Source organism: Mixophyes fleayi, chromosome 4 (genome assembly GCF_038048845.1).
Source record: "Mixophyes fleayi isolate aMixFle1 chromosome 4, aMixFle1.hap1, whole genome shotgun sequence".
In the NCBI taxonomy this organism is placed as follows: Eukaryota; Metazoa; Chordata; class Amphibia; order Anura; family Limnodynastidae; genus Mixophyes; species Mixophyes fleayi.
This window is the reverse complement of record NC_134405.1, coordinates 201,368,057-201,386,471: the sequence shown is the minus strand read 5'-3', so window position 1 is coordinate 201,386,471 and position 18,415 is coordinate 201,368,057. Positions and strand designations below refer to the sequence as shown.

The 18,415-nt window shown below is 42.9% G+C and overlaps 1 protein-coding gene across 1 annotated transcript in view; it reads right to left on the bottom strand.

The window, feature by feature from the left end:
- CDHR2 (cadherin related family member 2) overlaps positions 1-3,036 on the bottom strand; it is a 185,834-nt gene extending 182,798 nt beyond the window's left edge. Inside the window, exon 1 of the mRNA XM_075209134.1 lies at positions 2,937-3,036. Within this exon, the coding sequence (XP_075065235.1) occupies positions 2,937-2,939 (3 nt within the window). The 5' untranslated portion in view covers positions 2,940-3,036. The remainder of the gene's footprint in view (positions 1-2,936) is intronic.
- Between the last annotated feature and the right edge of the window lie 15,379 nt (positions 3,037-18,415).

Sequence of the window (18,415 nt, the reverse complement as noted above, 5' to 3'; positions counted from 1 at the left end):
ACCAATGGACTTATACTGCTGAATCAGTGAACTTTGTAATATAGCAGTACCACTGGACTTATACTGCTGAATCAGTGAACTTTGTAATATAGCAGTACCACTGGACTTATACTGCTGAATCAGTGAACTTTGTAATATAGCAGTACCAATGGACTTATACTGCAGAATCAGTGAACTTTGTAATATAGCAGTACCAATGGACTTATACTACAGAATCAGTGAACTTTGTAATATAGCAGTACCACTGGAATTATACTGCTGAATCAGTGAACTTTGTAATATAGCAGTACCAATGGATTTATACTGCAGAATCAGTGAACTTTGTAATATTGCAGTACCACTGGACTTATACTGCTAAATCAGTGAACTTTGTAATATAGCAGTGACACTGGACTTATACTGCTGAATCAGTGAACTTTGTAATATTGCAGTACCACTGGACTTATACTGCTGAATCAGTGAACTTTGTAATATAGCAGTACCACTGGACTTATACTGCTGAATCAGTGAACTTTGTAATATAGCAGTACCAATGGACTTATACTGCAGAATCAGTGAACTTTGTAATATTGCAGTACCAATGGACTTATACTGCAGGATTGTTTTTGGATATTTTTTTTTAATTTCTTTTTTTATAATTATTTTATTTTATTTTTTTTATAACTTTTTTTAAAATTTTTTTAGAACTTGGGAATAATGGGGAAATAACAATGCCCTTAGAAGGACAGAGCACAGGACACAGCACCACTGGACTGAACAGGACACAGCACAGGACCCAGCAGCACCACTGAACTCAGAAGGACAGAGCACAGGACACAGCACCACTGGACTGAGCAGAACACAGCACAGCACAGCACAGCACAGCACAGAACTGAACATCCCAGCACAGCACAGCACAGCACGAGATATAGTAGGACAGAGGACCACCTAACACAACCTCCCTCTACCCTGATCAATGCCCGAGTGAAGATGGCGGCGGCTAGCGGGGAATTTATAGAATACGAGTATCGCAAGATCCGACAGCGGGATTATGACTCAGAACCTCGGTTTCAGTTTTGCAATTGGCGGGAATACCCGGATCTGTCTCGGATCCGGCTCGGATCGGCAACGTTCGGGTGGGCTCGGATTTCAGATATCCGAGCCCGCTCATCTCTAGTTTATACATACAATGTATACACTAGACCAATATGAAAACAAGTCAAAAGAAGTTGAGTCCAAAAGAGTCACTGTTTCTCCAACGTACAGTTGGAAGGTATACTATACACATTCTAGCACAAATTTCAAACATGTACATATAGTTTGTTATGCACTATACCATTAAGAAATTATGAATTCATTCTAGGGATACACAAAATCTTTGAATCCTAAAAGCTCAGTAAGGTTTCAGTGTGGCTATATTTTTATGATTCAGCTAATTCAAAACGTAGCACAAAAAGTACTGGCATCATGCCACTAACAAAAACATAATGGGGTGGGTTCTATAAGTGAAAGAAACAGTAAGTAAATAAATTCCATATTATATTATATAAAATATAGTCAGGCCCGGCGCTCCCATTAGGCAAGGTTAGGCAATTGCCTAGGGCGCCGGGCTCTGCAGGGCGCCTCAAAATTAAAAAAAACAATGACTATTGTCGTTTAAAACTGTGCGGCGGCCGCCACACAGCTTCCGATAAATCCACGGGGAGGGGAGGGGAGGGGAGGGGGGAAGGGGCTATCACCACCGCCGCCTCTCTGCTCCGTCTCCTCCCCTCCGCTCACTGACTGTCGGGCGTGACATCATCATCACGACCCGACGGTGTCTGTGAGTGGAGGGGAGAAGACGGAGCAGAGAGGAGCAGCTTAATGCTGGTAAGATAAGGAAAGACGTGGGGAGGGGAGGGAAGCGCCGATTTTGACAGGGTACCTGCGGCGGGGGGGCGCCGATTTTTAAAGTGTGCCTGCGGGCGGGCGGGCGGGCTGGGGGGGCGCCAATTTTCACAGTGTGCTTAGGGCGCCAAGGACCCTAGCACCCTAGCTGAATATAGTAGCATAACCTCCAGTTTAACACCACAAAGAGGTGTTATTTTTATAGAACAGGGAGCACACTGGACATTATTTTAAATGCAATTTCCTATTCCTCTACTTTTAGAGAATATTAACTATCATTTTCCATTGCTCTACTCCATCTGAACTTCAATACGTTTGTTATTTGGCTTAATTCTAACATTTGTAATTTGTAAATAGGGATGGGTAAATTCTAAAAACCTTTTCCTACAATGTTGCCCAATGCATCATAAAATATATATGCTTATATTACCATCAGTTAATGGTTACAACAGATGTATATGTACAATACTATCTGATAATGATTATACAGTGAGGTATGCATAGAATACTGCTCCACAGTATTTGTTACACAGCAAACAAATATGACAATGTTCTACTTAAAACAAAAGTGTACTACAATACAATTCTATTCATACATTGCCAATACATTTATCAAATCACACTGCTTTCTTTAACTGTCCATAGAGGATTGTGTGTTTGATTTTATCTTGCAAGCGGACAGAAATAAAACAAGGCACAATTTTGAAGAGAAAGGGAAAACATGACATGGTTTTTTGTTCAGCAGAATGATGCCGACACAGTACACAGTGGAAAGAGCCAGGCTGGGTGTTCTAACACTGTAAACAGGCACTTGTTACAGTCTACTTGATGGGAAGACTTGGTTATGGCGTACAGTGACACAAGGGAAAGTTTGGACATAAAACTGAACTGAAACAGCACTGACATAACTTTCATAACTTTAGGCAAAGACAGAAAGACAGAAACTTAATGTTTGTGATACGGTGACTTCAACATTTCTAATATAGAAAGGCAAGAAAGGCAAATCATAACAGAAGATAATATACTATATACATTTGGTGGGAGTCATCAGCTAAAACATTTCCACATACCATGCTCTGAATGCGCTTTGGAATCCCCCAAATAAGATTAAAAGTCTAACTTGTGAATGAAATGGAAAGAGCACATTCCTGGATCTCTGGGAAAGCTGTGTCTCTTCCTATGCCAAGTAAAACCTTGAGGACCTTTGTATCCTGCTCACTTCTTCATCTCATCAGGCATACATCAATCATTAACTATAGGTAATAAGCAAGAATAATTACCATCTCCACCCTCTTATACTGAAACCCTGTGATCCTGTGATTAGATAGGCCAGAGAATTATTACTGTTTGTCATGATATGGCGGTTTACACTCGTGTAGTGCAGCATGATTAAACCAGGTTGTGAGTATTACCATTTTTTACTTTACATTTTGAACCGCCTCAAGACCAGAAGCAGTTTACACCACTAGGTGATTTTCATAGTTTCCTATCTGCTTCAGTTCCAACTGTATTACTTTTTAATTTCTCACTGAAAATGTTATATATTTTTTCAGGATAAATCTTGTTCTCCTGATTATAGAGAGATGTACTTTTAGTCTTTGGGAATTAAAAGAGATGAAACAGGCGTAATTTTTTTTTATATTTATTCATCTTTTTATGTTTTTTAATAATTTTAGGGTTGACTTTTTAAGAAATGTAAAAATCTGAAATAGGTCTCCCTTATTTTTATTACTAGTAGATTCAATAAAAAGTTGATGCAATTCAAGCTACCATGCCATACTTGCCTGCAGGGGCGGATTGGGAACTTAAAGTGGCCCTGGAAAAAAATATTGAAGTGGACTCGTGTGGGCGGGACCAAAATAACTGTAGGTGGGGCCAACACAAAAGTAGGCGGGATTTAGAACTACAGGAATCTGGTTGTAGTAACATTTAGGAAAACCTAGATGTGATGACTTTACACACAGTGGGTCATTTCTAAAGCAATGCAGGGCAAATGCTGCCAATCCTGTGTCATAAAATTACATGAATCCTTTTACATTATCTGCGACTGGTTTATGCCTCTGTGCTCCAACTTGTTTAGTTGCCTACTAACACGTACTTCCAAAATTCCCTTCATAGAAACATACCTGACTTTGTTTAATAAGTTTAACTATTACGAAAGATGTTGGCACAATCGTATTTGATCAGTCTGCCAGAGCAGCATATGAGCAACTCACGCACTGTTGTTTCCCTGACATCGTGAGATGGAGACTACCAGTTAAATCTCTCTCTATATATAATATATAAATATGTGTATTGTGTTTCAAAAATGCATTAATAATAAGCCTTATAATAAATGGCTGTCCAGGTGAGATCTTCACAAAGGTGAAACAACATCTGCAAGAAAACACTTAATTTGCAACAAATGTGTATGAGCCCTAAATGTGCCCAGTGATTGGGGGTGGTTTGAATTTACAGTGTAGGGAGGGTTGACAGACAATGGCATAAGTAAAGGGGAAAGCTATTACAAGTGTTTGCTGGTGATATACTAATTGCAAAGGAGGCATGATTAATTATATTGTCAGTGCAATGGGGGCTGGCGATATTTTCAACAAAGTGATCTGAGAATGGGACCAGTGCAAGGTAGAAGGAGGCAATGGAATCAATGCAAGAACCATTAAAGTATCACCAGAGCTGGAATAAGGCTCTGGGGGGACCGGGGCACTTAAGACAGGGGGGTTATTATTTTAGATACATTTTAGACAAATACACAGGCAAAACTGTGTGCACTACTTTTAGATACACGCAACTCTGCCTTCACGAGCAGTACAGTGTGAAGCGGGACATACCTCCCAACTGTCCTTGCTTGCTGACCAAATCCTGACTAAGCAAGACAGTCACCCAAATTCGGGACTGCCCCATCAGATTCAGGACAGTTGGCAGTCTGTCCTGCTCTCTCCTACCTGTTCTTGTCACTTACACAACCTGTAGCTGCTGGTTTCTTTAGATCAGTTGCTGCTTGTCTGGATACTGGAATGCTGGAGGCCCTATTTGGAAAAAATAATGGGTACATGAAAATTAGAAAATGCCAACCAGCCCCAGCATTAAATCAATAGCATTCACATTAAATAATTAGGCCTCCCTCTAGCCCAAACATTAAAATAATAGTTCTCACATTTGATAAATAGATCTATTTCCCTCCAACCAGCCCTGACAATAAATTAATAGTATACACATTTAATAAGTAGACCTACTTCCCTCCAATCAACCCCAGCACAAAATTAATAGCATTTACGTTTAATACTACCATTTCCCACAACCATCCCCAGCATTAAATAATTCATATTCACATTTAGTAAATAATTCTCCTACCCAAACTCAGTCCCACATTAAATTAATAGCCCCATATCACATCAGCTTTGAATTAATTTAATAGGCCCCACTATTTAATGAAATAGCCCACAAATAAATTAAACTGCCCCCCATTACCCCAAAAATAAAATAGCACACATTAAATAATTAGCCCCCACCTAAATGCCACCTTTAAATTAATAGCCTACCTTCCACCGATGTGCTATTAAAACAGCCCCCCTCCCTTCCCTCATATCACACATTATAGCAACATAACCCACTTTGCTTCACAAATTATAGTAGCCCCTCCCTGTCCTCCACACTCCCTATAGTATAGTATAGGCAGTCCTCCCTTAGTATAGTATAGGCAGCCCCCCCTTAGTATAGTATAGGCAGCCCCACTTAGTATATTATAGGCAGCCCCCCCTTAGTATAGTATAGTCTAGGCAGGCCCCCCTTAATATAGTATAGTCTAGACAGCCCCCACTTAGTATTGTATAGGTAGTTCCCCCCTTAGTATAGTATAGGCAGCCCCCCTTAGTATAGTATAGGCAGCCCCCCTCTTTGTATAGTCTAGGTAGTTCCCTCATTGTATAGTATAGGTAGCTCCCCCCTTAGTATAGGCAGCCCCCCTTAGTATAGTACAGACAGCCCCCGTTAGTATAGAACAGGCAGCCCCCCTTTAGTATAGTATAGGAAACCCCCATATTATAGGCAGGGGGGTTATTATAGTAGTATAGTATAGGCAGACCCCATAGTATAGCATAGGCAGACCCCTTAATATAGGTAGCCCCCCCTTAGTATAGGCAGTCCCCCTCACTTACCTTCAGTTACTCAGGCCAGCGACTTTTTTCACAACAGGCAGACAGGAAGTGAAGTCAGACTTCCTGTCTGCCAAACAGCAGCCTGGGAGCCCATACAGCTTCCCTGTACACCCCCCCCCCTGCGGCCGAACACGACTCCATCCCCACGGCCGAGCGCGACCCCCCCTTTCGTGCGGCTAAGAGAAATGTTTGTTTTGGGGTTTTTTCTTTCTAACTGTGACACAAAGAGAGGTGGCCTCCGGGCGGCGTCGTTAGGCCATCGGACTACCGGAAAACTTCCCGGTAAGGTCTGTGACCAATCCACCCCTGCTTGCCTGCTCTCCTGGAATTTCGTAGGCACCCTCCCAGATCTCAATTCTCATCATAAGGCCCAGCCCTCTATGAATGAATCTCAGCATTACATAGCATAATTGGGGCAAGAGTGACTCAAAGCCGTCATTACATCCCCTCCTGCACTTGCCTCCTGATGTTTCAGAGGGGAGGTTATAAAAATTGGCAAGTACGATCATGCCTTGTTAGAGGGAAACAAACCCTAATGATGTCACTTGGGGGCAACACTTGGATTTCCTGTGAAAATATTTTTCATCTCAGTTGCAATGATAGCAGTTTTGAACATTCTACGGTAACCTACCATCGGCCTAGAGGCCCACCACGTAAAACTGGGGGCCATCGAAAGATCTCTGTATATCAAGACACAATAAATCAATAACACGTATCACTTCTTATTGAGCTGCCACAGCTCCGTCAAGCCATTAAATAAATCTGATACACTGTCTGAACACCACTTATTACCTCAGGCATAAAGTCCTTTTGTTTTTTGTGACTTTGTGCATCTTCCCGTTATCTAGACCGGTTGTGCGGCTAACTTATCTGGCACAGACCAAGGGGATACCAATGAATCCATGGCACACTGGGTCTTCTAGGTGAGCCTAACACAATGGTACCTCGGACTAGGCTCTGAGGCCTGCTGAACCCCTGATCAAAATCTGGAGCTTATCCCTAACTCTAATAAAAGTTCTGCAGTCCAGCTGGATATTCGCTACCTCATTTTCAGTCACCGCTTGTCAGCACTCATCGGATCCAAGGCCCACTGGTACACAGAAGCTAGCTGACCACGTAGCGCAATAATATTCAAGAGAGCCACTGCACTCTGGGCCTCCCATGCACAACCCTGGGTTACTAGCATCAGTGGTAGTCTCAGATAGCTTTAAACAACCTGTCAAGACCATAACAGCTCCGTATGGCATACTGACAGAAGAAATTGGTAGTGGCAGACCCCTCCCAAATGTTCAAAATGTAAGATCGACACTCAGCGCTCTCAACTGAATCAACTCTAAAACTCCCCTCCAAGTCCCCTCCCCTTAGATTGTACGCTCCTCTGAGCAGGGCCATCTCTCCTCCTGTTTCCACCACTTCTAACTCTGCTCTCCAGCTACTTAGCCCTCCTCCTCGAGGGTCCTCCACCCCACGTCCACTCTCACTCCCTCCTCCCCCCTGGGGGTCTCCCTCTCTTCCGCGCCTTCCTTCTTGGACCCCGTCGTTTGCGGATCCTCCCTCCCCCTTCCCCGCCCTCTCTAGCTGTGCATTGAGCGTACTGAGTTACTGTGTTTACTGTACTGTGCTGTCTCCCATTGTATTGTGATTTTGTTTGTCTCTGTACGGCGCTGCGGATGCCTTGTGGCGCCTTATAAATAAATATTAATAATAAAATAATAAAAAAAAAAGTCCAGAATCGGACCCAGAGGGTGGAGTCCCATAGGTGAAGAAGCTTAGGTGTCACCTTGGGTCAATGGGCATAGAATCAGTGTTACAACTGTGGGTGAACGGCCTGTGATATTCCTGATAGGCACTGGCAGACCAGGGGCGCGGAGTCTAACGGTGTTCGCCAAGAACCGCAGCAAGGCGGGATGGACTCTCCGCCAGGAACTCGCAGGTCGTGGCCCCCTGGACTGTCTCAGGAAGTAACACAGGTCTCCGGAGTATAGTCCTAAAAGCAGTACAGGGTAATGATAATGCAGACAGAAACTAGGCTGAGGATCTAGTATAATAAGTAAAGCAAAGGTACTGACCAGTTAGGATCTGGGACTTGGGTAGTCAGACAAGCCAGGTTCGGTACACACGTCTTCCAGCAAAGCGAAGTTAGATGAGCCAAGTTCGGTACACAGGATCCAATAAAGCGTAGTCAGACAAGCCAAGTTCGGTACTCAGGAGATTCAATAAAGCGTAGTCAGCCAAGTTAAGTTTGGTACACAGATGATCCAATAAAGCGTAGTCAGAGAGTCACAGTACGGTACACATGAGATCCAAGAACAACGCACAGGGGATCAGAATACAAGGTCAGAAAAGCCAGAACGGTACACAGAGGATCCAGCAGAAAATAGTACTCACAGGGAGAAGGGCACCGGGAAGCAGGAGGCAGACGCTTAGCAACACAGTTGCACTGACACGGAGCGAGTGTCAGTGCCGAGAATATATAGAGGAGATTTCAAATAGCCCGCCCCAGCATCCGAGTCATGTGACCCGCTGCCCGGAAGTGCCGACACGGCAGCGAGAGGCAGCGCTGGAACGGGGAACAGGTAAGAGCGTTACAATCAGCACACATCAAACATGCTACAATTTCCAGTCTTTTACAGATTCCTACTCAGTTGAGGCCTCAGTAGTGTCAGGATTTCCCAACATCTGTATTCTAGTGTCAATCTTCACTCTTATATTCAATCCACCCATCCTGTTGCCATTGTGGAGCAAACCACAATTTTTACCACGTCATGACCTCCTCTGCTTTTTTATAATGGCTAAGAATTTACGGTTTCTCAGCACAGAACTTGTGCATAGTTGCGCCCATATTCAAATCTAAGCATATCTCAAGGTACGTTATGATTTGAATCTGGGTGGAAGTACGCTCTGTCTAAACCAGTGGTTCCCAAACTTTTTCAGTTCACGGCACTCTTAGAGTCTCCATAATTTATTCAAGGCACCACTCTAAAATAGTTACCAAGCAGTACCGTTTTATAAGGTGTTGAGTCCAGGGGAGGACTGGCAAATTATAGCTCGGGGGGTAAGACTCAACTCAGCAACTTATTTTAATGGAACAAAATGCAGGTGGCCCAGTGACCCAGCCAAAGGTAGCCCACTATGGGAACAGCCCAGGGGCAGATGCCCCCCAGCTCAGCCTGCCCCTGGTTGGGTCAAAATAACATAATAAGTATTTAGGTCAGGACAGAAATACTTAGTAAGTTGTTTGCAAAAATAATACACATAATTCCAAGGGAAAATAATATTTTATATATTTTTTTCAATTATATTTCTATCAAAGAAATATTTACAGCTAATACTAAGAGGAATAAGATCAAACAAAATAAAACAACAACATGTACAAAAATCATCACACTGTGCCCCTTTCACGATCACAATGTGCGCTTCATCCTCACACTCTGTGCCCCTTCATCCACACACTCTGTGCCCTCCTTCATCCATAAAAAATGTGCCCTCCTTCATTCACACACTCTTTGCCCCCCGTCATCCACACACTCTGTGCCCTCCTTCATACACACTCTGTGACCCCTACATCCACACTCTTTGTGCTCCCTTCATCCACACACTCTGTGCCCCCTTCATCCACACGCTCTGTGTCCCCTTCATCCACACGCTCTGTGTCGTCCTTCATTCACACGCTCTGTGCCCTCATTTGTCCACACACTCTGTGCCCCCTTCATCCACACACTCTGTGCCCTCCTGCATCCACACTCTGTGCTCCCTTCATCCACACACTCTGTGCCCTCCTTCATCCACACACTTTGTGCCCTCCTTTATCCACTGTGTCCCCTTCATCCACACACTGTGTGCCCGCCTACATCCACACTCTGCCCCTCTTCATCTTTACTCTGCCCCTCTTCATCTTCACTCTGCCCCTCTTCATCCTCACTCTGCCCCCTCCTTCATTCTTTTGCCCCTCCATGGCTGTTTCCTATCACCGTTTCCACTCCCCTTTCTTTACTTACCATACTTGGCCTTCTTTCTGTCACGTAACCTAGGATGGATGGAGTTGCTTACTGGTTTCTGCGCCACTCAGCAATGAGTAGCTGAGTCTAGCGTGTCCCAGGTCTTCACCAGGGACCCCCGCAAGGGAGTGTGGGCTTTGCTGCGGGAGACACACAGGTCGCGGTCCTCAGAGAGAGCAACCATTGAAGTGTAAATGGAAGAGGAGTCAGATGGACCGGGTCAAGCCATGCGAGCAAGTGGTACCAGAAAGGAGAATCCGTAAACGAGATCAGTAACGTAGCCGGGTCAGATACGTGGAGCACAGGATACTGGAGTGAGGTCAATAACGTAGCCGGGTCATACACAAGGAGCACTTAGAAGACTGGAGAGTTGGTTAGAGATGTAGCCAGGTCATAGACGGGAAGGCACAAGAGAATATAGGTATGTATATAACAAGGGAAGCTGGAGCAATGGGGACCTAATACTCTGGCACTCATTAGGTGTCAGAGCCAGATATTTATGGGAGAGGGGGGCCGTCCTAACTATCGTCAGTGGTGACGCTGAACACCACCGCCAGAATCTGTCAATAGCAACGGGACGCGCCGCCGCCGACAGGAGGCAGGAAGTGCACCTGGTTGCCTAGCAACCAGACGCTTGCGGCCGGAAGCAGGCGCCCGTCCCTGTGCACGGGACGCGGCTCGTGTAACGCTCCGGTCCCGCAGATAGTACCTGTCTCGTTACCTGCATCCCGTTCATCTGGAAACTGCCATGTCCCAAATCAGACATTCTTCAGTTCATTCATTCAACTATATTCAGATCTGTGCAGGTGCAAGCCTATTGCACTTCAGGACCTCCTCCCTCTTTTTCATTGGCTAAGCACTTCTGGAGCACTATTTAAACCTCCTGGATTCACCTGTCTGATGCCTGTTCTTAAAGCTCACTTCCTGCAGCCTGTGGTTCTGGTTCCTGTTCTCCTTGTGGTTTGCCTGTGTTCCATTCTGCTCTCAGTTCGTGGCCTGTGCTGAACCATCGCTGCTCCAGTACCTATCTTACCATCTCCAGTGTACTTCATCGTGACAGCTTCAATTCTCTCATCGCTACCACTCAGAGCCGCTACTACACCTGTGACTCATCAGATGTTACCACGAGTTACCTCCGCTACTCCAGTCTGCTCTCAGTCTCTGGCCGTGTTGAACTATCGCTGCTCCAGTACCTCTATTACCATCTCCAGTGTACATTATCGTGACAGCTTCAGTTCTCTCATCGCTACCACTCAGAGCCGCTACTACATCTGTGACTCATCAGCTGTTACCACGGGTTACCTCCGCTACTCCAGTTTGCTCTCAGCCTGCGGCCGTGTTGAACTATTGCTGTTCCAGTACCTCTATTACCGTCTCCAGTGTACTCTATTGTGACAGCTCCAGTTCTCTCATCACTACCGTTCAGAGCTGCTATTTCATCTGGGACTCATCAGCTGTTACTACGAGTTACCTCCACCACTCCAATCAGCCTTCAGCCTCTGGCTGTGTTGCACTATTGCTGCTCCAATACTTCCATTGCCATCTCCAGAGTACTTCATAGTGACAGCCTCTGTCCTCTCATTGTATACCACAGAGCACCTATTCTCCTAGTGACTCATTGCCTGCTGACTATCAGCCTATATTATTGTTGTGTCTGTATTTATACCACTCATCTGTGGACTCCATCGTCTCCATCCACCTCACCTGGCTCCCCCACATCGTTCTGCTGTACACTCACTCACAGGACCGCGACTTGCAGATTTGGTGCAGCTAAGACCATACCTCCTTGCGGTGGTTCCTGGTGAAAACCACCTGTCTGTTAGACTCCGCGCCCGTGGTTGGGCCTAGCAATGTTCAGCAGAGCCTAGGGATCAATTTCCTGTAAGCCAAGCGTGACAGCACGGGGACGGCGTCTGACACTTTCTTCTATTTCTTCTGTCTTCTCTTCTGTCTTCTTACCAATCCGGCGGCGCCCGGTACCCAGTATTCTCCTCTCTCTCGCCGCTTCTCACTGAATATGTCGGATGTGATGACGTCACGACATTCAGTGAGAAGCAAGAAGGATGCTGGGTATCGGGCGTCGCCGGATTGGTACGTTTTTTTTTATTCTTTTTTCCCTGGTCACGGCCCTCCTGTGTACTTTGGGAACCGCTGGTCTAAACAGTACTTGCCTTGTAAACACATAACAGACTGCAGTAAACGCATGCGTAAGTACAATTAAAGGCCGCATTAGAACGTAAGAAACTTTTATTTGATCATAAATTAAAATAATAGTATAAGCATTTATGTAAATATTTATTTTCAAATATTATTTTTTTCATTTTTTTTACATTAATTACATAAAGATCATTTCAATGCATACTGTAAATACAATACATTTAATAGTATCGTGTGGTAGCCACTGACAGACATACATGCACTTTTTAATTCAAAGACTATACCAGGTCAGGCATCACTAACAGTCGGCATTTACACCTGCCCAGCAGTGGGTGTAAAAGATATGTCTAAAAACAAGCTTACTTACAACAAAATAAGACTTCAAACGGCCACGTTGGAATGCCCTTACTGTACATGACCTACGTTAGCCCGCTCTTCCCTCCTCCTATCCATATCACAAGTTGTAGGGAGTCGGAAGTGTCATTTGCGTTCAGACATAAACTGTGTGCAATTGCGTCGATTGGCGTAATGTCCATTTCTAGGCATATGTAGAGTTATTTCACGCACCCGATAAAGACCTATTGAAATGTATTTGGGAGCATTATTTGGGTGGTGACCCTACATCCAGTTGACTGGAGGGAAAACCTCCCAATAAGCTCTATATGTGCTTGTATAAAAGAGAACACACACAAACTTTATTATCAATTGGTCCCCTTCAGATTCCACATCTTCTCCCCATGGCATCAGATAAAGGTTTGAGAATCTTTGCACATATCTGGTGGACCTGTCCTAAATTACAAAGTTACTGACCTACTATTCAGCATCTTATTAAAGCAGTAACAAGCTAATAAAGCAAACTTGCAATACTGCAAATTGACACTTAGCTTCCTCATAGAAAAACACTATCTTTGGTCTTGTGAAGGATTTGGCATTTGTGTGCAGTGGGCATCTTTTTCTGTCACTTTTGGTGATATGAGTTAATAAAAATTCAAAATTAGATTTATTTTACTGACACCAAAACAAACATTGATGTTCAAATGAAGTAAGAATATGGAATCCTAAATGTCGGCATATGGATAAAATAAAATGGCAAAATTGGATATATCAGAAACATTCAGTTTCTGCAATATTGTAATTGCATTTTATAGTTTCAAAACTCTGGATTTTGTCCAGAGCCACAGCATTGTTAATTTATTCATGTGTAGAGATCCACTTTGTAAATTGTCCAACATGTTCACCTGGTAGAAAGAAAGGTTACTGTTTCTATATAAGTTAGCGGGCTGGGCCGGGGGGCAGGGGGGCATCGGCCCCCCGGGCCGCTCAGATTTTCCGCTTTTAGGGCCGGAGAGTAGGCCGGCCGGCCGCCCCCGATGCAATTTCTCCGGATTTTTTTCTGCGGCCTGTTGACATCAGATGCGGCCGCGTCAGCGCACAGGCGGCCGCATCCCCCATCACTGACGCGGGCGCATCCCGTGTAATGAGATGCGGCCGCCTGTGTGCCCCCCTGCCTGCAGTATCCCAGCCTGCGCCTGGTTAGGATCATTCTAAATCATTCTAGATGTACCCAGTGATTTATATGTTTCAGGAAATGGCAAAATATTGCACGCATCAGTTGTTGAAATATTTTATAAAGGATTGTGCCAACCACCCCATTCCAGGTGAACACATGACAATGGATTTTCTAACTCTTGTTTTTTCTATTAATAGAATTCATGCAAATTTAGCATTTTTGTGCCCATAACTGTGAGGGCAAAAGTAGTGGGGATATCCTTGTCTGTTACCATTTAATTGGTATGTTATGACTGTGAGAACCAGGAAGTTCATAATAATTATATAAATAATATGAACTAGATCAGTGATCCATCATGTATTAACACATACTTGTCTCTTTTACAATCCAGACATTTATGTCATAATTTTTGGCAGTTTCCCTGCAACAACGTTCCACAAACATGACTGTGAATATTATTATTATTATTATTATTATTATTATTATTATTATTATTATTAACCCGCATATAGCGCCACCATATTTCGCCGAGCTTTACAGAGTATATTTAGTAATTCACATCAGTCCTTGTTCCAATAGAGCTTACTATTATTATTACTATTATTGTTATTACATTATTATTTTTATTATTTGCATAGATTTGCAAAGTGCCACAGTACTCCCCAGCACCATACAGTGGTGTAAACAGGGCAAAACAGGGCATACATAAAACAGGGACATACAAGATAGACAAAATATGATCCTGAGCATAAGAGGGCTTCCATACTACTTTAAAGAAAGCACAGCTGAAAAAAAGAGGAGTGTGGCTCAAATAGGAGTTTGGGACAGTTGTGAGGGTATATTAGTGTGTGAAGTATAGGTGGGAGTAGTGATAAGCCCTAATAAAGAGATGGGTTTTCAGAAAGCGCTTAAAGATGTGGAGGCTGTTGGAGAGTCTGATTGGGTGCATTAGGGAATTCCATAAGTGGCTAGCGGCAAGGGAGAAGTCTTGGAGACAGGAGTGAGATGTGGTTACCAGAGGCGAGGCGCAGGTCAGAGGTAGATCTAAGAGGGTGAGAAGTAGAGTATTTTGATATGAGATTTAATATGTATGAAGGTGTGATGTTGTTGAAGGCTTTGTAGGTAAGGGTGAGTAATTTGAATTGGGTTCTGGAGGACATGAGGATCCAATGTAGGGATTTGCAAAGTGGTGCAGCAGATGTAGAGCAGAGGAGGAAGATCCATCTACTTGCGGCATTTAAGAAGATTGAAGTGAGAATAGATAGGTGAGAAGGATGCGAGATTGCTGGAGGTTACAGTTGTCAAGGCAATAGACGAAGAGAGAATGGATAGGAGCTTTGGCTGCATCTTGGGTAAGAAAGGGGTTTGTTCTGGCAATATTGCTTAGGTGAAGGATGGGAGAGAGACTGGATGTCAGGAATAAAAAGTGGGTGGTGTCAAGCATAACACCAAGGCAGCAATCTTGGGAGACTGAAGAAATTGTGGTGTTATTGACAGAGTAAGAGATTTGAGGGGAGGTGTTGACACTTGCAGGAGCGAAGATGATAAGCCCTGATTTGAACCTGTTAAGCTTTAGGTAGAATTGGGACATCAATTGGAATATACCATGGAATTCCAGAGATGAGACAATGACATATATTCAAATGCTGTGGAAATGTCTTCAATTTCATGTAGTTGAGATGAGATCTAGGATGTGCTGGTGCGTCTTGATCCTCCGGATGATTTGGAAGATTTTAATGCTGGGTGTGCCAGAAAGAGAAAAGAGATCTGTGATTCTCCAAGGCCACGTCTACTTATTATCACCTGTATTATTATGCCACTTCTGGACCCACTCGCTGCGGGAGAACTCATGTAGATTAGAGTGGTCTGTGGTCATTAACAGAAAGAACAGGCTTGACACTGGAGTAAAAGTGTATGCATGTATTCTGCTATTGCAGAACACTTTCTACATGAATGCTTTCTCTCTGTCATGTTCAGAGGGGTACGAGACACTCTGATCCAGGTATTGTCTAGGTCCTGACAAATCTTCCCCTTAGCTTACAATCTCCAGCCATTATTCCAAGGTGCTATGCCTCTCTGTTTCTCAAATGTTGAAATTCGGAGCAGTAAGGAGATCATACCCACTATCATTAACTCTGGGTCTAAGGCAAGTTTTACCGTTAATCATCTGCTAGAAAAATTCAGCTTAGGTCTCTTAGTTCGCCTACAGAACATAGGTGTGTCCCATTGCTTCTTGACCAGTCATTATGGAGATCCAACAATTACAGGTCATTAATACTTATTATCACCAAGAATCTTTTGTATTCAGTTCAGTCTCTACATTTTTCTGTCACTCTTGACATGCCGTGGTTGTCTCTTTACAACCCTGGTATCAATTGACAAAGGAAAACAATTAATTTTCTTTCATAGTACTGTATGCAGCTTTGCCTTCATCCTATAATCTGTCTAGCCTCTATTTCTGCTGCCATCTCCTCTGCTCATTCTGTGCTTCCAGTTGCTTATCAAAATTCAGATGGCAAAGTTACCACTCCACAGTCCAAATTACTGTCACATGAGACTCCAACCTTGGTCCTAAATACCTTTTAAATACAATTAGAGGTGGATTTATAAAGCATGAAAACCCCTTATTATTACTGACAAAAAGTTTTCACTGGCAATAGGGCTTTTTTAATTCTATACCTGAAGGGGTTACCAACAATGGAAACAATGCTATCAGCAGTGATAACCCAGCCAGGAGTAAATTTTGCCGGCATTCGAGGTGCTTTGAAACTTGACCTGCCTCAATAACTGTTCAGTGATCACCATCCCAGGCTGGCAATAACAGATTAACATAATTTAAAATGTAAATAGTTTTGTTTTTTTAAAAAAAATGGTATTGTTTAATACATCTTAGCTCAACTCATGCATGTGCTCATTTGTAAAGCCTGGCCTAGTGGAACCGTAAGTTAACCCTGTGTAGCTAGGTATCTCTGAGCTGCCCCTGCCATAATTTTTTGATAAATTGTTGCCATAAGAAATCTTTTTATCGCCACGATAAAAATCTTAAATATTGCCACAAAGGGGCTGTTCATGATAATGACAAGTGCGGCCATAAGCCAAACGTCCTTAAACACAGGTGATAGGGTTAACATGTGGTGCTTACCCATTGGGGTTAAGTCCTTTGCAAATCCCAGCAAATAGGAATTCCATGGGAGTGTTTGCAGAGACAATATATAGCTCCTCCCAGGGAGTGCTGGAGTTTCTTTTTCCGCTAGATTTCCCTCTCCCGAATTGAATATAATGGGCCTAATTCATTAAGGAAAGGAAAGTAAAAAAATGAGTAACGTTGAACCTTGGCAAACTCATGTTGCAATGCAAGGAGTGAAAATGAGTTTATTATTTTGCACATCAGGAAAATACTGGCTGTTTTTTCATGTAGGACGGAAACACTTGATAGCTTTATTTTTACAGTGATATTAAAAGTTGATCTAGGACATGCCTTACCCCAATTATAAATCTGTCCTCACATTTTAAAGTTACATCTCCCTCCAATACAACATGGTTTTGCCAAGGTTCAAAGTTACGGTACTAATTTTATTGTTTAACCACTACTTTTCCCGTTCATACAGAGCACGCACAGTTAGCAGGAAGGCATTTGGGAGGCAGCGCCCAATTCATACAGTGCTAACGTTGATTAGCCACATGTCACTCCCCTCTTTGACGTACTTTGGCTCTTGATCGCTTTGTGAGGGGGATCCCTTGGCCTGCTCTGTGAGTCTGGAGGAGGTGTGGTCACGCTGTCGCCAGATTTAGCACCGGCCAGTCATAAATGACTTTGGTCTTAGTTACCAGTGGTTAGTGCCGGATGGTCATACACTGTTTGGTTATTGCTATTGGTTGTGCTGACTTTCAATTTGCCTTCGCCACCACCATTTATTATTTAAAAAATGGTGACCTTTTAATTTGCCAACAATTCTGGTGTTGTGTCTTTATTTTAGTATAACTTACTTAGGACTTTGGATTTGGAGTTTGTAGCAGCAGAATTGACACATCTTCAATCTGCAGTTTATTAGGCATCTATATCTTTGAACTGGATCTATATTGCTGTTAACTGAAATAAAAATAATTTCCTGGACTTTTTAATAACACTAGTTTAGTCAAATCTAAAAGGAAACAGAACTGGTAACTAAATCATAAATGTGTACAAGGACCAAAGGGCACTACTCCCAGTGCATAGTTTATAATATGATCACTGCAGAGCAATAACATACTTTCATCTGCTACACTCCCATTCACATTGCTTAAATTATATTCTGTATGTAATTATTATTACAGTGCCCACTGTACAGATCACCTGATTAGGGAGAGGTTAGCATCCTAAAAGATAAAATCCTCATTTATTGACTTATTTCAGGAAAATGTTATTGACAGGATATTGACTTATTTCAGAGCAACATCATCTCTCTATAGATTTTATCTTGCCCAGCTCCTCCTAATAAAAAGAGAAAATGAAATAGCAGCATATGTAAAAATTATAGCTATAAACGTGTGAGAATGATAAAATATGTAATCACACAATTAGAAAATAAATGTTGGGTATAATCTGGAAAATGACTGCAGAATTAATGTAGTCATACATTGTCAATACAAAAGTTATTAATCATTTTAATTATGTTACACTTTAATCCCTTTAACACTCTTATTGATTTAAATTGTTCAGTGTGAAGAGGGGATAAATATTGACATATAAA